General features: G+C 37.6%; 1 protein-coding gene across 14 annotated transcripts in view; it reads left to right on the plus strand.

Moving 5' to 3' along the window:
- Positions 1–26,763, plus strand: part of HECTD1 (HECT domain E3 ubiquitin protein ligase 1) — a 104,025-nt gene that overhangs the window by 9,712 nt on the left and 67,550 nt on the right. For all 14 annotated transcript variants that reach the window (XM_013978136.3, XM_021099880.2, XM_021099877.2 and 11 more), the window contains exons 3-8: positions 17,475–17,709; positions 22,449–22,676; positions 24,017–24,298; positions 24,398–24,668; positions 25,423–25,499; positions 25,585–25,683. In XM_013978136.3, the coding sequence (XP_013833590.3) occupies positions 17,475–17,709; positions 22,449–22,676; positions 24,017–24,298; positions 24,398–24,668; positions 25,423–25,499; positions 25,585–25,683 (1,192 nt within the window). The remainder of the gene's footprint in view (positions 1–17,474; positions 17,710–22,448; positions 22,677–24,016; positions 24,299–24,397; positions 24,669–25,422; positions 25,500–25,584; positions 25,684–26,763) is intronic.

A 26,763-nucleotide genomic window follows, 5' to 3' on the forward strand; every position in this document is an offset into this window, starting at 1 on the left:
AGGTATTCAGTAGCTATTTGTTGAATGAATTACAGTCAAGTTTGTGTGTGTATTTTATTTATTTATTTATTTATTTAAGCCAAGCCCCTAGCATGTGAAAGTTCCTGGCCAGGGATCAAACCTGTACCACAGCAGCAACTCCACCTGCTGCAGTGACAATACCAGATCCTTAACCCTCTGAGCCACAAGAGAACTCCCAAGTTTGTGTATTTCAAATGGGAGGAAAGCAAGTCTACATATTAGAATTTGACTTACTCCTTTTTTTTTGAGGATGAAGACTGTAGTTTTTTAAAAAGCTGTTATGCCAGGAGTTATTTTTATTTTTCTAGAAGTTATTTTTAGTTAAGCAATATAAACTGCTAAGTCTGGAAGCAGGCACAAATGGAATAAAAGATAAAATGGATCAAAGAATTTTATTTATCTTCAGAATTTCAAATTAATCTTTTACATTTAAATTTTTTAGTTTTTTTTAATAAAATGTGCTCAATTTAGAATCTATACTCAGTAATACCACCACTACTGATAACTTGCTTTAGTTAAAAAATTAAACTTCTTTATATTGTAAACCCTCTGAAATCTTGGACCAAGTCCAAATGATATAATCTGAAAAAAGCATATGGTAGTAATAGTATAGAGACTATTCCAGTTCCCAAGGGAAATTCTTGTAAACTTATGAAACTTGTTCTTGTTTTAAGTTACTTAATCTCTACTTCCATTAGGGAAGGATTCTTTTGTCATTGCAGGTAGCGTTTTGGAAACTGTTGCTTAAATTGGATTCATCCGAAGATCCTTTTTTTTTTTTGACTGGGGCATGTGGAAGTTCCTGGGCCAGCTGTCTGACCCAAGCCATCACAGTAACCTGAGTCATAGCAGTGACCATGCCTAGTTCCTAACCCCTAGGCCATCAGGGAACTCTTGAAGATTCTTCTTAATATCATTTGTGTGGTTGACTGGTCTCACAGTAGTTCTGTATAGACTGACTCTGTAAATTGGTATTATAGTAGAGTACTGGGTTTAATATATAAAAATAATTTCTAACTGTAAAGTAAGAGGTAAATATTTTGCAAGTTTAAAATTTTTAATAGCTCTTTAATTGCAATGCATCTAAACTTTTGTAGATGTATTCTTTTAGCACTATTCAGGGACGACTGTGTTTGTTAAATGTATGCTATTTATTTTCTCTTAAATTTATTTAAATTACATATGGATTTTGGTAAATGCATGGAGTTGTGTAACCACCACCATACTTGAAATTCAGAATAGTTCCCTCATCCCCCAAAATTACTTATAAGTTTTTTCTTTGAAGTTAAACCCTCTCCCAACCCCAGTGCCTGGCAGCCAGTGGTCTTTTATCTGTTGCTATAGTCTTGCCTTTTCTAGAATGTTATGTAAATAGAATCATTATACTTTATTTTTTCCCCCATTTTTTTAAAGTTTTATTGACGTATGGTTAATTTCAAATAATGGGTAAGCTTTTGAGTCTAGCTTCTTGGAGCATATTACCTTTGAGAGTCATCTAGGTTAATATGTGTATAATGGTATTGTCCTTTTAATTGCTAAGTAGTATTTCATTTTATGGATATACTATAGATGATTTATTGATTCACCTCTTGAAAGACATTTGGGTTTTTCTAATTTTGATAATTATGACCAAAATTGCTATAATCATTAGCATGCAGATTTCTGTGTAAGTTTGAGTTTTTATTTCTTCAGAAATTCTTTAAATCTGACAAGATAGAGAAATTGACAAACTGATTTTAAAATTTATATGGAAGTGTAAAGTATCTAGGTTAGCCAAAACATAAAGTATAAGGTTGGAGGACTAATAATAATGTATTTCAGTTCTTATACAGCTATGGTAGTCAAACAGTATAGTATTAGTATAAAGGTAAATGAGTCAATGAAATGGAACAGAGACTGATTCACACATACCTGGACAATTTATTTCAGCAAAGATTCAACGACAGTCAGTGGGAAAAGGATTTTTTTTCATGCTCCTGGAACAATTGGCTGTCCATATGCAAAAAATAAAAATACCTTTATCCATTCCCCACACCATATACAAAAACATATTCAAAAGGAGTCATAGACCTAAACATAAAACCAAAAGCTATTAAACCTATAGAAGAAAACATAGGAGAAATTCTTTGTGACTCTAGGTTAAGCATATATTTGTAAATAAACATCGAAAGCACAATCTGTGAAATGATAAATCGATATATTTGACAATTTTTACTACTAATTCAGTTTCTGCAATAGAGAACTGCTCAGGTTACTCTTAAGTGAATTGTAGTAGTATATCTTTCAAGGAGTTGGTCTATTTAATATATATTAAAATTCATGGACATTGTGTTGTTTTAGTATTTCTTTCTTTTTTTTTTTTTTTGGGCCACACTTGCGGCCTGCAGAAGTCCTGGGCCAGGGATTGAACCTGTGCCATAGCAGTGACCCAAAGCCACAACAGTGACAGCATCAGATCCTTAACCATTAGGCCACCAGGGAACTCCAAGATTAAGTTTTCTTGATGAATCGACCCTTCAGTCATTATGTAATGTTCCTCTTTATCTCTGGTAGTTTTTCCTGTTAAAATATACTTACTTTGTCATAAATGTAGCCAACCAAGCTTTTCTTTTGATAGTGTTTGTTTGGTGTATCTGTTTAACATTGTTTTATTTTAACAAGTATATATCATTATATATAGTGTGGGTTTCTTGTAGACAGTGTATAGTGTATGGTTGGCCTGTGCTTTTTAATTCAACCTGACAATCTGTTTTTACTTGATGAGTTTAGACCATTTATATTTAATGTAATTTTTGGTGTATTTACATTATGTGTGTAACATTTTTATTATTTGTGGGGTTTTTTGCTCCATTTCTTTGTTTTCTCTTTCTTAACTTTTGAATTACTTGAATATTTTTGTAGCATTTCATTTTAATTTACCTATTCTTTTTTGGGGCTCTGTCTCTTTTATTTCAGTGGTTGCTCTAGGGATTAATTTAGAGATAAGAAGCCTTACAACCATGTAGATCTCTTTAACCTCTTTTCCCTTTATGTTATAGTTGTCATATGTAGTTAGTCTGCATATGTTGAAAATCTCAAGATAGTATTTTAATTTTTGTTTTCAACAGTTTAATAGGAGAAAAATAATCTATTTGTCCAGATTTTTTTTTTTTTTTTTTTTTTTTTGTCTTTGGTCTTTTTAGGACCTCACCCGTGGCATATGGAGGCTCCCAGGCTAGGGGTCAAATCAGAGCTACAGCTGCCAGCCTGCACCACAGCCACAGCAATGCCAGACCTGAGCCGTGTCTGTGACCTACACCACAGCTCACAGCAACACCAGGTCCTTAACCCACTGAGCGAGGTCAGGGATCAAACCTGCATCCTCATGGATCCCAGTTGGGTTTGTTAACCACTGAGCCACAACAGGAAGTCCTATTTACCAGATATTTATCATTTCTGTTGTTCTTCTTTCATTCCTGAAGTTCCATTTTTTTCTCTGGTATCATTTTCTTTCATCTTTAAGAATTTCCTTTAGCATTTCTTGTAGTAGAAGTCTGTTGGTAATGAATTTAGTTTTTCTTCATCTGAGAATGTCTGCCTTCATGCCGTGAAGAGATTTTTGCTGGATATAGAATTCTGGAGTACCAGTTCTTTTCAGTATTTTAAAGACGTTGTTCCACAGTCTTCTGGCCTTTATGGTTTCTGATAAGAAATCTGTATTCATTCTAACCTTTGTTTCTTTGTGTTGTTTTTTCTTCTTGCTGCTTTCAGGATTTTTTTTTTCTTTAAACTTTGATTTTTTGCAGTTTGTCTATGATTTGTCTGCATGACTGGCTTTGAATTTGTCTTATTTGAAGTTTGCTTCGCTTATTGAATCTGTATATCTTTCACTAAATGTGGGAAATTTCTTCTTCAGATCTATTTTTTGTACCATTTTTCTTTATCCTTATGGAATTCCAGTAACATGGATGTTACTTTTTGATATGTTTCCTCAGATCCCTAAAATTTTGTTTCCTTTTTCCCCCAATTTTTTTTTTTTCTGTGTTTTTCGGATTGGATAATTTTCATGATCTGTCTTCAGGTTTAGTGACTCTTTATCTGTCATCGTCATTCTTTTTTTATTTTTTGGGTCTTTGTCTTTTTAGGACCACACCCATGGCATATGGAGGTTCCCAGGCTAGGGGTCTTATTGGAGCTACAGCTGCCAGCCTACGCCACAGCCACAACAACGCCGTGTCTGAGCCGAGTCTGTGACGTACACCACAGCTCACGGCAATGCTGGATCCTTAACCCATGGAGCAAGGCCAGGGATAGAACCTGCAACCTCATGCTTCCTAGTGGGATTTGTTTCTGCTGCATGACGATGGGAACTCCTGTCATCTTCATTCTTTTGATTCCATTCAGTGAAATGTTCTTTTCTCCGAAAATTATATTTTTCATTTCTAAAATTTTCATTTGGTTCCTTTTCATACTTTCTATCTTTCTGTTGAAGACTTCTTTCTTTTTGTTTGTTGATTTTCCCATGGTGTTGGAAGTGCCCATGTTAGGGGTCGAATCAGAGCTTCAGCTGTGCCACAACCACATCAACACCAGCTCACAGCAATGCCTGATCCTTAACCCACTGAGCAGGGCCAGGAATCGATTCCACATCTTCATGGATAGTGGTCAGGTTTGTTACCGCTAAGCTGCAATGGAAATTCCCAAAGACTTCTGTTTCTAGTCATTTCAAGATTGTTTACATTCAAGAATGTTCATGGAGTATAGTTATAATAGCTGATTTAGATAATTTTAACATCCAGGTTGTCTCAGGCTTCTATCTTTTGACTCTTTTTTTTCTTGAATTGGATAGATCAGATTGTATTGATTTTTTTGTTTGTTTCAGGTTGTTTTGGATTTTATTCTAGGCATTTGGAATATTATATTGTGACACTTTGGGTTTTATAAACATCCCCTGAAGAATGCTAATTTTGTTTTCTTTTGCATGCAGTCAACCTGGCTAAATTTAGACTACCAGTTCAGTCTTGCTGTCTGTGGGTGGTGATTCCAATGTCAGATTTCAAAGCCTTTGCTATGGTGTTAGGTCTATTCTGTGCATGTGTCATTCAGAATTTAGTCTGGGACTTGGGTGGTGGATTATTTCATAGTGTGCTTGTCAAAGCCTTTGCTGCTCTTCTTTATCTTTGTCCTCCATACATGCAGTTTGGAGGTGAGTTCAGGAATTGTGTCAGGGGATATTATTTTCTAGCTTTCTTCTCTCCGAGATTTCCCTCACATCATTCAGCTACCAGATGCCCTTTTTATTAGTGTCCTAGCTGGAAAGCTGGGGATCTCTTGAAGTTTTAACCATACCTCTTAACCTTTCCCCACCACCCACCCATCATTCAACCCCATTGTGCTGTCATGTACTTTCTGAAACTGGGGCTGCCTTCAGTGTGAAAGTGGGAAGAGAGAAAAGAGAAAAAAATGACATGATTCCTTTCATGCTGTTTTGATTAGAGGGGCTTCTTTTATAAGTTCCAGTTCTCCCAGGTTCTTAGCTGCTCCTGCCACCTCCACTGCATAGTGCTTGTGTCTCTGAGAGTTTAGTCTGGGATTTTAACCTGGGGCTGGCCTTGGGGCAAGACCAGGAGGGGGAAAAAACCCATGAATTTCTCCCTACACCTTCTGGCTCACAGAAGCCCATTTTCTCAGTCCTCTCAGTGTATCTCCCTGCTACATGGTTTTTGGACTTGGCATATCCAGGCTTTAAAGCTGGAAAAGAAAGGAGGAAAGGAAAAAAGCCCTTGAAACCCACTTTCATTACAGGTCATTAAGTTTTGACATCCTTCCCCGATCCACTGTTGTTGTCTAGCTTATTCCAGTTGACAAATTTTAAATTTATTTTGGGGAATTAAAAAATATGCTTGTTTCAAAAATTTGGAAAAGGCAGAAAAGTCTAGCAAATGGAAATTATCTATAATTGTATCACCTAGAAATAAGCCATTTTAACTTTTTGCTCTTGTTTCTTCTCTGCATATTTTTACACAATAAACAACATAATGGATATAATTTTTTCCTTTTCTTTATGTGTTTGTATCTAAGTTATTAGTAAATAAACAACCTGCACAGTCTATCATATGCATTTGTCATATACTTAAACCCTTATTATTAGATACATAGATTATATAACAGCATTTTTGTACATACATTTTTGCCTAATGACATTTTTTTGAACTGCTGACTTCAAAATTACATTTAAGAGGAAATCAAAGTTTCCTTATCTGTTTGAATTAATAATATTTAATTATTTTTAGGAGTTCCCATCGTAGTGCAGCAGAGACAAATCCGACTAGGAATTGTGAGGTTGCGGGTTCGATCCCTGGCCTCGCTCAGTGGGTTAAGGATCCAGCGTTGCCGTGAGCTGTGGTGTATGTCGAAGATGCGGCCTGGATTTGGCATTGCTGTGGCTCTGGCATAGGCTGGCAGCTGTAGCTTCTATTAGACCCCTAACCTAGAAACCTCTATATGCTGTGGGTGCAGCCGTAAAAAGCAAAGTAAATAAATAAATAAATTATTTTTAGAAGTCTAGCAAAATATGCCCATATATAATTACCTTCTCACAACTGATCTCAAAATAGAACTCCTGTGGGTTGGGGACCTTTTGGTTTTTGACTGTTTTGAACTTTAGAGTTGATTGCAGGAGAATCTGAAGATAACGTTGTAAGTTTTTTTTTCTTTGAAGGAATGAATGAGTAGGTTAGTGAATTTTTATTTTCAACTTTTAAGAAAAATTGGAAGTTTTGAGTTTATTTGTTTTGTTTTTTAGGGGTTTTTTGGCTGTGCTGTGGCATGTGGAAGTTCCTAAGTCAGGGATCAGACCTGTGCCGTAGCAGCGACCATGCTGGATCCTTAACCCATTGTGTCACACGAGAACTCCCCAGAATTGAAGTTTTAAAATGATGTTAATATATACCCAAGTTGATTTTTTTTTTTTGTATTTACCTTAAGTACATGTTCACAGAGAAATAAAATAAAGTCTGTATTAGAAATGCAGAAGTAAAATATGAATGTTGAATTTACTTTGGGACTTACGACTTTTGCTATTCTAGTGAGAGACTATATATCCTGTAGTATTTGTGTGTATATGTGTACATATACAACTTTAGATTATTTTTTGTTTTTTTTGGTGGAGGTTTGAATATTCTCTTTAATTTTTAAAGCTTATAAAATTCTTTCATAGCCAGCCAAATTTTATGGAGTAAAGTTTAAAAATATTTGTAAATTTAACAAAAATTTAAAGGTAGTACCATTTTTTTGTGGCCTAGGATAGGAGAGGTAGGTACTCTTAAATGTTCCCGATATGATTATACGTTGGTATAGCCTCTTTAGAAGTCAGTTTGAATCTGTCATACTAGAAATGTACACACAGAAATACTTCTGAGACTCTTTCCTTCATAAATACTGGTACACATGTACAAAGATATACTTCTAATATTGTTCATTGCAGAACTAATTCAAACGGTAAAAACCTGGAAATCATCTAAATGGTTAACAATCTTTGACTCTTCATTATATTGGATATTATGTAGACTTTAGGAAGATTGAACTAGACCTGTTTCTGTTAATGTGGAAAGGCTGTCACAACATATTAAGGAAATAAGCAAATTATAGGATAGTATTTATAGTGTAAGCCTACTTGTAAATAACAAAAGCTGCACTGGAATCATCTGATGACTTGTTCTCTCACATGCCCTTGAATACTAACTTTTAGTTGGATTTGTTAGTTGGAACCCCTACTGGCCTTGCAGTGTGGCTACTTTGGCTTCCTCACAGCCTGGTGGTTGTGTTCTAAGAGCAAGAATCCAGTAGAATTGGCTTAGCACAAGAAGTCACAAAGCAGTCACTTTCACTGTAGTCATAAACCTCCTGGGGAACATAGACCTCCTCAGTGGATAGAGTATCAAGGTCACATTATGAAAAAGAATATATGAATACGTGGGTTGGGAGATAATATGGATATATCATTGGAAAGTGAAATCTGCCGTGGCATACAATTCTTCAAGCCTCCATCCTTTGCATATACTGTTGTTCTTACTTAGAAGATGCGTTTCCTTGGCAAACTTACATGGTTTTTTGAGCATCTTTTATATGCTAAGCACTGTATTTTATATACTTTATTCCAAATCCTTGCAGTAACTCTTGATGGCAGAGAATACCTTGATTTAACTCAAACTTCCTTTTTTTGTGAGGTCTTCCTTTCCCCAAATCCCCTGAGTTGACCTTTGCCTCTCAGAATTTTTTTAAAAATGAAATATTGTTGATGTACAACAGGTGTACAACATAGTGATTCACAATTTTTATTTTTATTTTGCTTTTTAGGGCCATGCCTGTGGCATGTGGAAGTTCCCAGGCTAGGGCTCGAATTGGAGCTATAGCTGCCACCCTACACCACAGCCACAGCAACACTGGATCTGAGCCATGTCTGCGACCTACATCACAGCTCTTGGCAATGCCAGATCACTGACTCACTCATCGAGGCTAGGGATCGAACCCACATCCTCATGGATACTAGTTGGATTCATTTCTGCTGCGCCACATGGGAACTCCTGATTCACAATTTTTAAAGGTTATGCTCAGTTTATAGTTATTATAAGATACTGGCTATGTTCCCTGTGTTGTACAATATATCCTTGTAGCTTATTTATATTATACATTGTAGTTTGTACCTCTAATCCCCTATCCCTATCTTGCTCCTTCCCCTTCCTTCTCCCCACTGGTAACTGCTAGTTTGTTCTCTGTATCAGTGAGTCTATTTCTTTTTTGTTATATTCACTAGTTTATTTTATTTTTTAGATTCTGCATATACATGATATCATACAGTATTTGCCTTTGTCTGACAAAGCACTTAGCACAATACTCTCCAAGTCCATTCTGTTATTGTAGATGGCAAAATTTCATTCTTTTTTAAAATTAAAAAATTTTTTTTATTACTCAAATGAATTTATCACATCTATAGTTGTATAATGATCATCACAGTCCATTTTCACAGGATTTCCATCCCACAACCCAAGCACATCCCCCACCCCCCAAAATGTCTCCTCTGGAGACCGTAAGTTTTTCAATGTCTGTGAGTCAGCATCTGTTCTGCAAAGTTCAGTCTGTCCTTTTTTCAGATTCCACATGTCAGTGAAAGCATTTGATGTTGGTGTCTCATTGTATGGCTGACTTCACTTAGTGTGATAATTTCTAGGTCCATCCATGTTGCTAAAAATGCTGGTATTTTGTTCCTTTTAATGGCTGAGTAATATTCCATTGTGTATATGTACCATATCTTCTTGATCCACTCCTCTGTCGATGGACATTTAGATTGTTTCCATGTCTTGGCTATTGCAAATAGTGCTGCAATGAACATCGGAGTACATGTGTCTTTGCGAGTCATGGTTTTCTCTGGATAGATGCCCAGGATTCAAATGGTAGTTCTATTTTGAGTTTTCTGAGGAATCTCCATACTGTTTTCCACAGTGGTTGCACCAATTTACAATCCCATCAACAGGGTACTAGGGTTCCTTTTTCTCCACACCCTCTCTAGCACTTATTGTTTGTAGACTTTTGGATGATGGCCATTCTGGCTGGTGTAAGATGGTACCTCATAGTGGTTTTGATTTGCATTTCTCTAATGATGAGTGATGTTGAACATCTTTTCATGTGTTTTTTGGCCATCTGTATGTCTTCTTTGGAGAAGTGTCTGTTTAGATCTTCTGCCCATTTTTTTTTTTTTTTTTTTTTTTGTCTTTTGTTGTTGTTGTTGCTATTTCTTGGGCCGCACCTGCGGCATATGGAGGTTCCCAGGCTAGGGGTCCAATCGGAGCTGTAGCCACCGGCCTACGCCAGAGGCACAGCAACGCAGGATCCGAGCCGCGTCTGCAACCTACACCACAGCTCACGGCAACGCCGGATCGTTAACCCACTGAGCAAGGGCAGGGATCGAACCCGCAACCTCATGGTTCCTAGTCGGATTCGTTAACCACTGCGCCACGACGGGAACTCCTGCCCATTTTTTGATGGGGTTGTTTGTTTTTTTGGTATGGAGCTATAGAAAGTGTTTATAAATTATGGAGAGTAATCCCTTGTCAGTTGATTCAAAATTTCATTCTTTTTAATGGCTGAGTAGTATTCGTGTGTGTACCCGTGTACACACACACATCATGTGTTCTTTATCTACTTTTCTGTTGATAGATATTTAGCAGTTGTAAGTAGCTGCTGTGAACATTGGGGCATGAGCATGTATCTTTTCAAATTAGTGTTTTTGTTTTATTTGCATATATACTTAAGAGTGAAAATTGCTGGGTTACATGGTAGTGCTGTTCTTAGTTTTTTGAGAAACCTCTGCCGTTTTCCAGAGTGGCTGCACCAATTTACAGTCCCACCAACAGTGCACAAGGGTTCCCTTTTCTCCACACCCTGTCAGCATTTGTTATTTGCATTCTTTTTGATGAGAGCCATTCTGACAGCGATATCTCATTGTGGTTTTGATTTGTGTTTCTCTGATGATTAATGATTTCAAGCATCCTGTCATGTGCCTGTTGGCCATATAATGTTCTCTTTGGAAAAATATCTGTTTAGGTCCTCTGCCCATTTTTCAATCAGGTTGTTTGGTTTTTCTTATGTTGTATGAGCTGTTTAGGTATTTTGCATATTAATCCCCCCCCCAATTTTTAAAGAACATACTTCTTTCTTTCAAGTTTTTATTATAACACTTATATTTATTTTTACCTAATTGCATTATATTCATCTCTATTAAACTGAATTCTTTGAGACCAGGATTATTTTCTTAGTTCATCTATTAAATATTAATATTTTTTAGTTCATCTATAGGTAACAAGTACTGAAATTGGTACTTGTAGGAAACAGAGATAGATAAGGTATAGACCCTGCTATCAAGTACTCATGTTTTCATGGATGAGATAGGTAAATGGGAAAATATAATACAGTTTGACAGATGCTTTTCACTGAGTGCTCTGAAACCATCCAAGAGGACATAATTGAGAATGGGTGGTGATGGAGGTCTAAGGCAGGCTTCCTAGAGGAAGTGCTTTCTAACATGAGTTGTCTTAACATTTTTTAAATTTAATTTTTAAAGTTGCCTTAAAAAAGGAATACAAGTGAAAAGGAGGAGAAGGGGTAAAAGTAGTCTTGCAGAGGGGACGTGTGCAAGGACATGAAAGTCTAGTAAGAAAGTCTAGTTAGGAAGCTGTTGTAGTAATCCAGGTAAGAAATGATGAGGGTTGAACTTCAAGGGAAGGGACAGATAGTAAGCAGATATAGGACGTAGACCCATCAAGATCATGTATTGAATTTTGTATATATGATCAAGAGTTTGGAAGAATTTTATTATTTTTCTAGAGGACTGGCTCGACGTAAGTTAGAAAATAAATAGTACGGTTTTTGGTAGGGAAACTTTGTTTAGTTTTGGGCAGGTTTTATTTGATGATTCCTGAAACATCTCTAGGTATGACAGATGAATGGAGGAGGCAGTTAGGTCTAATTCTGAGATTTAGGAGGGTATTTTAGGCTAGATTCTAGACTTGGCATTTTGCTTTCTCTGGGAAATGAGAGATAAAAGTGAATTCACTTTGTTGTCTTGTGGACGGTGTGAGTCAGGGGAAGGAGGTGGGTGACCTTATGGAGTCTGGCCTAGGGTGAAGGCATGTGTGTAGAGGGGTTGAGGCATGTTAGTGAGGGATTGGGCACAGGGTAGTGGAGAAGCAGATCAGTAAGGCACCTGATGAAGTTCTTTTTGTTTGGTTTCACTTTATATGAGCAAAATGTTCTTAATTTTTTGTTATCATTCTTTCAATAAATACAATTTGGAATGCCTTCCTATATGCAGAGAACCCTGCTGGGTGCTGAATGAAATACATCTCTACTCCTGAGGATCTTACAAACCTTTGGGAGAGAGTTACAAAGGACAACAAAAAAATTTAAGATAAATATACGTTGTCGAAGTAAATTAAGACAAAAAACAGGAGTCCTGTTTTGGGTACTTAGGAAAGGTAAGCCTGAAGCTGACAAGAAGGATGACAAAGAACCAACCATGAAAAAAGTTGGGGGAAAAGTTATTTTAGTACTTTAAACAAGAGTTTGAAATTAGCTTAGATTAAATGCGTAAAAGATGTGGAGAAAAGTGGACAGATTTAGGGTATATTTTAGATTGGGAAATTGGTGGAATTTAACAAATGAATTAGATGTGTGATATGAGGAAAATAAAGGGGAAAACTCAGGTTGATTCTCAGGTTTTTGCCTTTCTGGATGACTGTGACATATAAAAAAGGCAGTGGGAGTTCCCCCCCGTCTTGGCAAAGTGGAAATGAATGCAACTAGGAACCGTGAGGTTGCAGGTTCGATCCCTGGCCCCGCTCAGTGGGTTAAGGATCCGGCATTGCTCTGAGCTGTGGCATAGGCTGACAGCAACAGCTCTGATTCAGCCCCTAGCCTGGGAACCTCCATATGCTGTGGGTGTGGCCCTAAGAAGACAAAAGACAAAAAAAATAAAAAAGGCAGTGATTTGAGCATGGAGGCATATATCAGGTGTTTTGTTTTGAACATACTAATTTTAATATGCTGTGATAATTCTAAATGAAGATAGTGATAGTGAGTTAGTAGGTCTAGGGTAGAGATAACATTCTGCGTTTTCATGGTGTAGATAAGATTGATAGCTATGGTGTATGAGCAAAGGAAATTTATAACTGAGGCTAGAGTGGAAAACCAAGAGAGTCACTAAGCCAAGAGAAAGTTGGAGAAAAGGTGTGAAATAGTCATTTCTTACTATGGAAGAAATGTCGAAGAATTATTGGACATTGTGCTTATTTAATGTTAATCACAGATTTATAATGAATTTTCTTTATTATGTAAATTTCTTAGTTAATTTTTGTTGACATGGATTTAGATCTAGAGAAAGTTCTGATTGTGATTGTAGCCCAGGAAAAAGGCGAGGAACTTGATAGTCTTACTCACAGAAGATGGTTGTGTACTTGCTGAATAACCATGAAGCTCAAGTTGAATTTAAACACTGAATTGGGGAGTTCTCATTGTGGCACAGTGGAAATGAATCCGACAAGTGTTTGTGAGGTTGCAGTTTCAATCCCTGGTCTCGCTTAGTGGTTGGGGATCTGTTGTTGCTGTGAGCTATGGTGTAGGTCGTAGATACAGCTTGGGTCTTACGTTGCTGTGGCCATGGCATTGGCCAGCGGCTGTAGCTCCGTTTTGGCCCCTAGCCTGGGAACTTGCATGTGCCTTGGGTGTGGCCCTTAAAAAAAAGCAAATACATTTTAAAAAATTAAACACTTAATTGAAGTATCTGTCAAAAGAGTTTATTTGGAAATCGTGCTAAGAAATTCCCTAACCAGGTGAAATGTTAGTTTCTTTCTTTTTTTTCTTTTTTTTTTTGCTTTGTAGGGCTGCACCTGCGGCATATGGAGGTTCCCAGGCTAGGGGTCGAATGGGAGCTGCAGCTGCTGGCCTACACCACAGCCATAGCAATGCAGGATCTGAGCTGCGTCTGCAGCCTACACCACAGCTTACAGCCATGCCAGATCCTTAACCCACTGAGCGAGGCCAGGGATCAAACCTGCAACCTTGTGGTTCCTAGTTGGACTTGTTTCTGCTGTGCCACGGCGGGAACTCCTTGAAACGTTGGTTTCTTAAATGTTTATATCATGGTGACTATATTAAAGCAGAATATCCAGGAGAGTATGTTAAGAAACAACACTTGTTAGTGATTTGTTTTAGTTACCATATGAACTTTCAGGTATATAACTATTGTTCTTTCAACTCTTCTGTACTTTTCAGGATTCATTGGTTCATATTAACATTTTTCCTTACCTTTTTGCTCAGTTTATTATTGAGATTTTTGTAAATTGCTTTGGTTCTAAACTGAAAAATTAGTGAATATTCCTAGAATACCTTCTAATGGTTGAAAAAGCAACTCAAGAGCTAGAAAAACAAAAATTTTTTCTGTCCAATAGCCAAAAGTTACAATAAAAGTTTTGTCTCCTACCCTTAAAAGGTTTACAAACCAGGTTTTCGTTATACTTGACATAAAATAAGCTCTTAAGTATGTAAAATGTTTTTATTTTTCTCTTAGAAATGAAATTGATCATAGTTAAAAGCTGAGGAGAACCTGTGTTTAGAACTTTCTGTGTTTTATTTAAACTGGCCCTTTAGGCATACTTTCAGGAGACATGTCACATTTTAGGGAACATAGTTATTCCCCAAATAAGCAAGTATCACATTTCCCCATGAAATAAAGTTATACTAAATATTTATTTTATTTTATTTATTTATTTATTTTTGTCTTTTTGCCATTTCTTGGGCTGCTCCCGTGGCATATGGAGGTTCCCAGGCTAGGGGTCGAATCGGAGCTGTAGCCGCCGACCTACACCAGAGCCACAGCAACGAGGGATCCGAGCCGCTTCTGCAACTTACACCACAGCTCACGGCAACGCCGGATCCTTAACCCACTGAGCAAGGGCAAGGACCGAACCCGTAACCTCATGGTTCCTAGTCGGATTCGTTAACCACTGCGCTACGACGGGAACTCTCTTTTAATTTTGTTTGTTTGTTTGTTTGACCATGCCCACGGCATAAAGAAGTTCCTGGGCTAGGGATTGAACCCATGCCACAGCTGTAACCAAAGCTACAGCGGTGACAACAGTGGATCCTTAACCCACTGAACCACAAGGGAACTCTGGTAGATCCATTCTTGTCATTTGGTCTGAAGACCGTGAACTTCAACATTTTATTCTTTTTTCAAAAGCTACTGTTTTCTAAGGAAAAAACATTACTTTTTAAAACTATGCCTAAGTTCCTGTCGTGGCTTAGCGGTTAAAGAATCTGACTGGCATCCATGAGGACGCAGTTTCGATCCCTGGCCCCCCTCAGTGGGTTAAGGATCCGGCATTGCTGTGAGCTGTGGTTTAGGTCGCAGACATGGCTCAGATCTTGTTTGGCTGTGGCTGTGGCGTAGGCCAGCAGTCATGAGTCCATTTTGACCCCTAGCCTGGGAACCTCCATATGCCTTGGTGTCGCCCTAAAGAGCTAAAAAAAAAAAAAAAAAAAAAAGACTATGTTGTTTCTCCCCAGTACTAACACTTTTATAGTCGCATCTCTTCATTTATTATCTCTGTCAATGTAGAGAGCAGCAAAAATGCTTTAAGATTCTAATATGGTAGTAAGTCTGATCTTACCCGAGAACTCTCAGACTATCTCCCAAACCTAGTCTTTTTTTTTTTTTTTTGCTTTTTAGGGCCACACCCACGGCATATGGAGGTTCTCAGGCAAGGGGTCGAATTGGAGCTACAGCTGCCGGCCTACGCCACAGCAATGCAGGGTCCGAGTGGCCTCTGTAAACTACGCAACAGCTCATGGCAACGCCAGATCCTTAACCCATTGAGTGAGGCCAGGGATCAAACCCACAACCTCATGGTTCCTAGTCGGAATTGTTTCCTCTGCACCACGATGGGAACTCCTCCCATAACCTAGTCTTAAAGCATTTCCTCCTCAGAAAAATTACAAGTGACTATGTGACCTAGGTTGCCAGTGATGCTGATTAATAAAAACCACTTTTTTTTTTTCTTTTTACAGCTATACCTGCAGCATATGGAAGTTCCCAGGCTAGGAGGTTGAATTGGAGCTGTAGCTGCAGGCTATGCCACAGCCACAGCCACGCCAGATCTGAGCCACATCTGCAGCCTATGCAGATCCTTAACCCTTTGAGTGAGGCCAGGGATCAAACCCACATCCTCACAGACACTGTCTGTTTCCTAACCCACTCAGCCACAAAGGGAATTCCAAAAAAACCACCTGTGTTTAATCAGTGACTGGTCAGTCATTGAATGCAAGAGGTGTTCTAAAAAAATTTTTTTTTTTTTAATCTTTTTAGTGCCACACATGTGGCATTTGTAAGTTCCCAGGCTAGGAGTCGAATCTGAGCTATAGCTGCCGGCCTAAGCCACAGCCACAAAAATGCCAGATCCAAGCTGCGTCTGCGACCTACACCATAGCTCCTGATGTTGCTGGATAATTAACCCACTGAGCAAGGCCAGGGATCAAACCTGCATCCTCATGGAAACTAGTCGGATTCCTTTCCACTGTGCCACAACGGGACCCCTAAAATCTTTAATAGTATTTATGCTGCTAGACCCCTTAAATGACCATCATCCAACCCACTAAAGGACAGAGTTACTTTGATGTTTTTACAGGTATTTTTAAAAAGCTACTAAATATATGGGCACATTTAAAATTGGAGGAAAAATAGTTCCACTTAAACATTGAGAGTACAGTCAGCCCTGTGTATACGTGTATCCTCCATATCCACATAATTTAATATAAGGGACATAAGTAACTGCAAGTTTTGGTATCCCTGAAACCTTTCTTCCTTGGATAGTAAAGGATGACTCTAATGCCTTTTGTGTTACATGTAGCCAATTTAAAGTTTAGTCCATGCTGAGAAAATAAAATACTTGATGTCATAAAACTGAGATTTCTACTAAATGTGATTTATGGTCTTTTATAATTTAAGTGTTGAGAAAATATTGATTAAAAAGGCAAACTGTGCTTTGAATAAAACTCTTGTGTAGGTTTCTATAGAAGGCATTAGCTATTCATAGGAAAACGGGGGTACTAAGGTTAATTAGTTTATTAATATGGTGCCAAGATACTGAGCTAAATGTTTAATGTATATAATTTCATTTAATCTTCATAGCATCCATATAAAGTAGGTATTGATTAGATAGATCTTTGCTTTACAAATGAGGAAACAGGATCATAAAGATTATATAGCTCTGTTCTGCGTTTTGCCTCGGTCTGTTAAACCCCAGATCATCTCTTGTTCGCATAATACATGAATTGAACCATGTCCCTGCATTCAAGAACTCAGTGTAAAAAAGGAAATAAAGTGAAACATTGAACTCTGTGTATACTGTTTTTATGAGGCTTTAGGAACACAAAAGTACCTCTTAACCATTTGGGGAGGTTAGGAAAGGTTTTACAGAGTTGATGTATGAGCTGAGTATTGAATAGGGATTTTTTTTTTGAACGTGGTTTCAAGTTAATGCTGCTACTTTAGATTGTTTACAACTTGCTATTTTCAGCAACGATGAAATTAGCGTATGAGTATTAATGGAAGCAAAAGCAGTGTGAAAAATATTACCTAATGCACATGTAGAGATGGTGTTGAGCATGATATGTTACAGTTGTTTGTTTGTTTGTTTTTCTTTTTTGGCTGCATCTGCAATATGTGGAAGTTCCTGGGCCAGGGATTGAATCCGAGCCGGAACTGTGACCTATGCCACAGCTGCATCAATGCTGAATCCTTAATGCACTGGGCCAGCAGCAGGAATTCCTGTGTTATAGCTTTTATTATCTGTTTTTTTGGTTATTTTTTTTATCTTAAGAATTGAGTAATCCTAGCTGTAATATGGTTTCTTTTACTACAGATGTCCTCCTCGCACTTTCTTACCAGCCCTCTGCAAGATTTTTCTTGATGAAAGTGCTCCAGACAACGTGTTAGAGGTGACCGCCCGTGCCATAACATACTACCTGGACGTATCTGCAGAATGCACCCGAAGGATTGTTGGGGTGGATGGAGCTATAAAAGCACTTTGCAATCGTTTGGTTGTGGTTGAACTTAACAACAGAACAAGCAGAGACTTAGCTGAACAATGTGTGAAGGTAAGTCTTGATTATTTATTGGTCCATTTGAAGATCACTTAGAGAATGAAAAATGTATTTTGCAAAAATAATAATAATAATAATGTTCTTTCTATCATCAATCTTACTTAATTGAGAGTGACTGAGAACAGTGAAAGTCACAATCCTTGTGGTACCAAAGGGGATCCTATGTTGCTTGGGAAAAGAAATCTTATCTTTGAAGGAAAATTGATAATGCTCTTCTGTGTTGCCTCAGTGCTCTTTGGTTCTTGGGTAGCCATTAACACTATGAGATAGGTTATTTCTGTTCTTTTTAAAAAAAGAATTATTTTTTTATTTTACAATTTTTATTTGGTTATTTCTGTTCTTATCCAGAATGATTTTGTATGTATATTATAACAACAGCAACCATGACAACTAACTGACCACTAGCGCCAGGCATTATTCTAAACACTTTACATACATTAATTCAGTTAGTCTTCATGACAACTCTGTATGAGGTAGGTGCTGCTGATATCATCACTTCTGCTTTATAGGTGAAAAAAATTCAAGTACACCAAGATTAAGTAACTTGCTCTGGGTGTATAAGTAATTAGTGGCAGAGAGCCAAGATTCAAAGATTAGGAATTTGAAGATTGGGAAATCTGGTTCTAGGACCTATGAATTTAAATATTTTGCTATGCTCTTTAGAGTTAGCTATTTTGTTTTATTCCTGATGGGACTAATTATAAACTGTACGTAATTGTAAAAGCATCAGAACTGGTCAATAGTTTATTGGAACTATTTGGTGAAAACATTTGGATTTTATATGATTCTCTTATGATTTCTATTTTATTCTTTTTATGATTCTTGCTGCTCTAGAGCAGCAATTTCAAACTTTTTGTTCCAGGATCCCTTTACAAGTCTTTTTTTTTTTTTTTTTGTCTTTTTGCCTTTCCTAGGGTTGCTCCCGCGGCATATGGAGGTTCCCAGGCTAGGGGTCTAATCGGAGCTGTAGCCACCAGTCTACACCAGAGCCACAGCAACTCGGGATCCGAGCCGCATCTGCAACCTACATCACAGCTCATGGCAACACCGGATCTTTAACCCACTGAGCAAGACCAGGGACCAAACCCGCAACCTCATGGTTCCTAGTCGGATTCGTTAACCGCTGCGCCACAAAGGGAACTCCACAAGTCTTATATTATTGAGGATCCCCCCAAAAGCCTTTGTTTATGTTGGCTATAACTATTTATATTTACCATATTAGATATTAAAACAGAATTTAAAAATATTTATTCATTTTTAACTGACTGTGTGTTAACATACATTTTTAAGGATAGTAACTATTTCTTGAACAAAGAGAAAATTAGGGAGAAGAGTAACGTTCTTTAGCATTTTTGCAAGTCTACTTTGAAATGTCTGGCTTAATAGAAGCTGGATCCTCATATCTGCTGCTGCTGCTATATCACACTTAATATAACTTTTGGAAAACTTTACCTTACACTCCTGAGAGAACAAGAGAGAAAAAAATAATTACTATTTTAGTATTATTTTGAAAAAAGTTTTAACTTTAGGGATCCCTGAAAATGTCTTCTGCATGCTTTGAGAGTTGTTTTTGTAGGTATTAACGTCCTGACTTTCTGCCTCTGTGTTATAGATTTATTTCTGTCTGTGCCTGGCCTCAGAGGAAGAGAGATTCGTTTTTCTGTTTAGAGCTTTTCCGCCTCTTAATCTCTTGATCACATCACTTCATTTTTCTTCCTGGACTGGGATTTTACTGTATTGCTTTTATTCACTGACCTGTATTTTCAGACTCCTTCTTGCCTCTGAACACTTTGCTCTCCCTTTCTGTTTCCTTTTCCTTTGCAGATTATTCTTACTTTAATTCATTCCTCAATGGTAGTGTTTCCTAAGGATCTGTTTTTACCTTCCTTTTTTTTTTTTTTTTTTTTTTTTTTGTCTTTTTGATGTTTCTTGGACCGTTCCCGTAGCTAGGGGTCCAATCAGAGCTGTAGCCATCAGCCTACGCCAGAGCCACAGCAACGCAGGATCCGAGCTGCGTCTGCAACCTACACCACAGCTCACGGCAACGCCGGACCCTTAACCCACTGAGCAAGGTCCGGGCTTGAACCCACAACCTCATGGTTCCTAGGCGGATTCGTTAACCACTGTGCCACGACGGGAACTCCTGTTTTTACCTTCTTAAATCTTTATAAACTTGGCCTTAGACAGTCTCAACTATAAGCATTAGTACAGACATATGTGCACATGCACACGCACACCCTTTCGCTCTTTATCTCTGGAGTTGACCTTTCTCTTGAGTTCTGGAACTCCACATTCCAAGGCCTATTGGAATATTTAACTGGATTCTGAATTCATTATCTTTCATTACAAGTAATTGCCTATCTTGATAAATGGAATCAATTTGTACAGTTTACAACAGAAAGCTCTGCTTTATCCTTTAGTTCCTTCTTTCCACTCCATGTGTATAATTAATGATCAAGTCCTTTTCTAGTTTATTTCATTGTTTGTCCTTGCTGTTAGTGCCTTAGTTAAGCCCTCATTGTTTCATGAATATTAATGCTTGATTTTTGCATTTGCTTCTACACTCTTCTTATACTTTGTTTCCTGCAGTTATTAACTAGAAATTTAATTATATTATTTCCTTGCTTGCTTAAAACATATTTCTTGCTTACAGAATAAAGTCTAAATTTCTGGTATGCCTGTAAGACTTAGGGACCCTGTTAACTCTTTAGTTCTACCTGAAAACATCAATATAATTTAGAAAATAAAAGTTGACTTTTAATGTCTTATTAGTCGTAGAGTATGAGGATGATGAATAAATGTAATAGCTGGCATTTATTGATTTTTTTTAATTTAAATTTTATTTTGTCTTTTCTAGGGCTGCACACGTGGCATATGGGGGTTCCCAGGCTAGGGGTCTAATCGGAGCTGGAGCCACCAGCCTACGCCAGAAACACAGCAATGCAGGATCCGAGCCGCATCTGCAACCTATACCACAGCTCACGGCACCAATGGATCCTTAGCCCACTGAGCAAAGCCAGGGATCAAACCCAAAACCTGATGGCTCCTAGTCGGATTCGTTAACCACTGAGCTACAATGGGAACTCCTATTGATTTTTTTTTTTAATTTTATTTTTATTTATTTATTTTATTTTATTTTGCCTTTTGTCTTTTTAGGGCCGCACCTGTGGCATATGGAGGTTCCCAGGCTAGGGGTCTAATCGGAGCTGTAGCTGCTGGCCTATGCCAGAGCTGGCCTATACCACAGCTCACGGCAACGCCGGATCCTTATCCCAAGGTGAGGGATTGAACCTGCAACTTCGTGGTTCCTAGTTGGATTCGTTTCTGCTGTGCCATGATGGGAATTCCTGATTTTTTTTTAAATGTCTAGGACCTTTACAAACTTTCGCTAAATTACTTGTAGTTCTTAGATTGCCATGTAGTTCTTACTTTACCACCTATTCCTATACTGTCCAATATGGTAGCTATATGACTATTAAACACTTCAAATTAAGATGTGTTGTAAGTATAAAATATATTTTGGGAGTTCCCGTCGTGGTGCAGTGGTTAACGAATCCGACTAGGAACCATGAGGTTGCGGGTTCGGTCCCTGCCCTTGCTCAGTGGGTTAACGATCCGGCGTTGCCGTGAGCTGTGGTGTAGGTTGCAGATGCGGCTCGGATCCCGCGTTGCTGTGGCTCTGGCGTAGGCCGGTGGCTGCAGCTCCAATTCGACCCCTGGCCTGGGAACCTCCATATGCCGCAGGAGCGGCCCAAGAAATAGCAACAACAACAACAAAAAAGACAAAAAGACAAAAAAAAAATAAAAATAAAAATAAAATAAAATATATTTTGAAGACTTAATTTTATTCACTTTGAAGACAATACATAAAAGAATGTAAAATATATCAATTTTTATATTGATCACATGTTGAAATAATGACACCAAGGATATATTGGGCTAAATAAAATATATTAATGTTAGTTTCTAATATTTCATTTCACTTTTTAATTTTTTTTAGTGGAAGTTTATTCTTTTTTTTTTTTTTTTGCTCTTTTTTTTAGGGCCACACTTTCGACATGTGAAAGTTCCCAGGCTTGTGGTCGAATTGGAACTACAGCTGCTGGCCTACACCACAGCCATAGCAATGCTGGATCCAAGCTGCATCTTCAGTCTACACCACAGCTCACAGCACCACCGGATCCTTAACCCACTGAGCCAGACTAGGGATCGAACCCACGTCCTTATGGAGTTCGTTAACTGCTGACCCACTAAGGGAACTCCTGTGAAAGTTTATTCTTAAATGTACAACAGGCTCCACATCAACACTTCATTCTAGCTGTCAGTGGCACCATAATATGACAGGGAATCCCCATGTTTAAACAAGTGTGGAATTAAGGATCACCATTGCCTCAGGTACCAGGAACAGCTTTTTGACAGATTTCTTAATTCCACCTGTAACCTTACCCACAGCCTTTCACCTCCCTGAGTTTGTTCTGATTCTCTTTCTATTTCTACTTGAATGTCTTATTTTCCTTGTCTCTCTCCTTGGCTGTCTTCTTGGGCTGATTCAGGGACTTCTTGCTACCTTCATAGCCAGACATGGCACCTGCCACCCCTTTCTCAGACCCTGCCCTTTCTTTTTAAAATATGGCTGCTAGTAAATTTGATGGGTACATTATGTTTTCCACCATTCTAGAAAATTAAAATTGGACTTACTATATTCTTTTGTTAAATTTGTTTTACTCTTGTAGGTGTTAGAACTGATATGCACTCGTGAGTCAGGAGCGGTCTTTGAGGCTGGTGGTTTGAATTGTGTGCTTACCTTCATTCGTGACAGTGGACACCTGGTTCATAAAGATACATTGCACTCTGCCATGGCTGTGGTATCAAGACTCTGTGGCAAAATGGAACCTCAAGATTCTTCTTTAGAAATTTGTGTAGAATCTCTGTCTAGTTTATTAAAACATGAAGATCATCAGGTAAAATAAATCACCGTTGTATACTTTGTTTTCAGAACGTGATTTTATAGTGTCTGTGAGTTATAACTCTGATATACAGTTGACCCTTGAGACAACGTGGGGGTTAGAGATACTGACTTTCTACGCAGTTGAAAATCACCCCTATCTGGGGTTCTTCATCTGTGCATCAACTCACTTTAGATCATATTCTGTAGTGCCAATTTAGTGGTGGGTAGGGGGGAATCCACATATAAATAAGCTGACACAGGGCAAACTCATGTTGGTTGTTCAAGGGTTAACCTTAGTGTAGTTTGAACTTTTTGCTTGATGAGACAGTGATAATTCAGTCTTCTCTTTCTCTCATTTTATATCTCTATATAGTAGTCTTTTTTCTTTTGACAATGAAACATTTTAAATTTATAAAAGTGATATATGGTTATTCTTAAAATTCAGATACTTTAGAAATACATCATTTTTAAAACTGCACTTAAACCCACTGTAATTTGTTGGGTCAGCACAGTTTTGTTGACTTAAAAAGGTAGTTCTCATTGAAGTAAAATAACAATATTTAAAATTTTATATGTGTAAACGTTTGTTGAATTAACATACTTTAGAAAATAAAACTTGAGTTCCCTTGTGGTGCTGCATTGTTAATACAGCAGTTCAGGTTGCTGCTATGGCGAGAATTCTTTCTCTGGCCTGGGAACTTATGCATGCCACAGGCACAGCCAAAAAACAAATTAAAAAACAACAACAACTTGACTTTTAATGCCTTTTTACCATTTTTTAAAAATTATTTTTATTTTTCCTTTTTTGACCACTCTGATCATTCCTGGGCCAGGCATCGTGTCTGAGCTGTAGTTGCGACCTAAACTGCAGCTGCAGCAATGCCAGATCCTTAACCCGCTGTGCTGGGCTGGCGATCAAATCTGCATCCCAGTGCTCCTAGGACACCGCCAATCCTGTTGTGCTTCAGTGGGAACTCCCCCTTTTACCACTTAGATTTTAATTATTTTTCAGTTGATATTCATAGATTATCTTGGCAAAGTTGTACATAATAATAGTTAATGTTTACTGAGCTCTTAATATTCATCTTAGTTCTTTACATATCTTTTCTGAGCTCAGATAATGAATTAGGTACTTTTACTGTTCCCATTTTGCAGGTAAGGAAACTGACACCTTGAACAGTTAAGTGACATTATCAGGTTATATAGTTAGCAGAATGTGGAAGCCAGGATTCAAATCTGGAGAGATTGTGCACTTCGTTACAACTGCCTTTTTAAAAGTCTCAGTATTGAAATAAACAGTTCTGGTCCCTTTTAGGTGAATTTTATCCATATGTATGTTCTTTACATAATTAGGTTTCAGATGGAGCTCTGCGATGTTTTGCATCACTAGCTGACCGATTTACCCGTCGTGGTGTTGACCCAGCTCCGTTAGCCAAGCATGGATTAACTGAGGAATTGTTATCTCGAATGGCTGCTGCTGGTGGTACTGTATCAGGGCCATCATCTGCTTGCAAACCAGGTCGCAGCACCACGGGAGCGCCTTCCACGGCTGCAGACTCCAAATTGAGTAACCAGGTGTCAACAATTGTGAGCCTGCTCTCAACACTTTGTAGAGGCTCTCCGGTAGTAACACATGTAAGGGTGTTTTTGAATCTTAGATATTTAATCTTTCAGAAGAAGTGCTTTTGTATAATGCTTATATATTAAAATTTTTTTCTCCTGTTCTTTTTTTAGGATCTCCTGAGGTCGGAGCTTCCAGATTCAATTGAAAGTGCATTGCAGGGTGACGAAAGATGTGTGCTTGATACCATGCGTTTGGTTGACCTTCTCTTGGTGCTATTATTTGAAGGACGAAAGGCTTTGCCAAAGTCTAGTGCTGGATCCACAGGCAGAATCCCAGGACTCCGGAGATTGGATAGTTCTGGGGAGCGCTCACATCGGCAGCTTATAGACTGTATTCGAAGTAAAGATACTGATGCACTTATAGATGCAATTGACACAGGAGGTTGGAAAATATTTTTTAAAATATAAAAACTGTGAGATAAGCAATTTCTAAGTTTCTAGGTTTTGGACAGTTTTTTTACGCAGTTGTGCCAGATGACATAATGGCCAACTTCTTCCATATCTCCTCTCCCCATATATATAAATTATAAGCCTGGTGCATAAGCCTCCTAAGTAAATGCTTAGTGAATGAGTAAATAAAATTTACCTGTTTTATTGCCAGAAGTTCATGCCAATTCTTAGGTTAATAAGTGCAGATTGAATTCAGGGCTTTATTTATTAATTTTTTATTTTCTCAAGATTAATGGAAAGTGATACAAGTGAATTACTGTAATATATAGTAAATTTTTTTAGACTGCTTCAGGAAGTGATTAGCAAATATAAGGATGCTTCTGGGTCATCAGACTTTTCTTTTGATTTCATGTGTGGTTTGGTTTCTTTTCCACAGTTATGCCTTGAAGCAAATAGTACTCTTGAGTTTTATTATATCTTTAGTTTTTTTCTTTCTTATTTTATGTTTATTTTTAAGGCTTATAGCTTGTGAAGCCTCAGTGGTTTAAAATTTTAAAATACTTTTTCTTAGTAGAATTTATATTTGCTGATTATTTGCTGCTTTATGGTTTATTAAATGTTTAAAATTGGCTCTATATTTATTGATTACTGATAACATTATTGAAATGGTTCCCACTTTAGAAAAGTTCTTTATTATTTTATTGGCTTTTAAAATTTTTATTAATTTTTTTCGTTCAAACTTCCAGCCTTTGAAGTAAATTTTATGGATGATGTGGGTCAGACTCTATTAAACTGGGCCTCTGCTTTTGGAACTCAGGAAATGGTAAGCTAGTAATTAAAAACTAATGTTTTAAATCAAAGATGGAAATATTAATAAGGCAGCTTTATGATTCTTCATCATTTTACAGGTAGAATTTCTTTGTGAAAGAGGTGCTGATGTTAATAGGGGTCAGAGGTCATCTTCTTTACATTATGCTGCATGTTTTGGAAGACCTCAAGTAGCAAAGGTAAAATCTAGATTTTTAAATTATTAATATTTAACATTTACATGTCTCCAAATTAAAATAATGTAAAGTTTATTCTGATAAGCCATGCTTCCACGCTATCTCCATTGGCTTCATTTTCACTTGTCTACTTTAGGTAAGAGGTTTTTGTTTATCTTTTGTTTCTTAATGCAAGTACAAGCAAAAATAAATATGTGTTTATTTTCTCCTTATACAAAATGTGACATATACACTGAGCTATAGCTTGCTTTTTTCATTTAATAATACACATTGAAGGAGTTCCTTGTTGATGCAGTGGGTTAAGTATCCAGCATGGCCACTGCTGTGGCATGGATTTAGTTCCTGTCCTGGGAAATAAGTCAGACAGAGAAAGACAAATACTGTATGATTTCACTTAGGTGAAGAAGTAAAAAACAAAACAAAGGAACAAACATAAAACAGAAACAGGGAAAAAAACTTTCCAAAGTTCCTTGCTAATCTGAGTCAAAGCTATTATGATTCTCCTACAAACGGAGTATTTGCTATTTTGATAAACAGAAATAATAGTAACATGTATAAAGTTATTCATTACCAAGAGTAAAAAATTGGGAAAAAACAAGTTTTCAGCAACAGGTGAGTGGCTGAATAAACTTGCAATATATTCGCATAGCTGGTGTAGGCCGGTGACTATAGCTCTGATTGGACCCCTAGCCTGGGAACTTGCATATGCCATGGTTCTGGCCCTAAAATACAATAAATGAAAAAAAAAAATTGGTGAACAGTGTGAATTAATACTTAAGACCTAAATGTGGTATTTCATTCGAGAAGAATTGATTTAACTTGGTACTTGGCAATGTGTAGGAAATGATGATGATTATCACACCACAAACTGAATACCAGTACCTCTGTTAAAGTAAAGAAATTGAGAGTTCCCATTGTGGCTCAGCAGTAACAATCCTGACTAGTATCCATGAGGATGCAGATTTGATCCCTGTTCTCACTCAGTGGGTTAAGGATCTGGTGGTGTTGCTGTGAGCTGTGGTGTAGGTTGCAGATGCAGCTCTGATCCCGCCTAGCTGTGGCTGTGGCTGTGGCAGGCAGCTG

The sequence above is a fragment of the Sus scrofa genome, chromosome 7, assembly GCF_054392235.1.
Source record: "Sus scrofa isolate SSC_HxYL_T2T_F1_AM1 chromosome 7, Sscrofa_HxYL_maternal_Yorkshire_Landrace_v2.0, whole genome shotgun sequence".
Taxonomy (NCBI): domain Eukaryota; kingdom Metazoa; phylum Chordata; class Mammalia; order Artiodactyla; family Suidae; genus Sus; species Sus scrofa.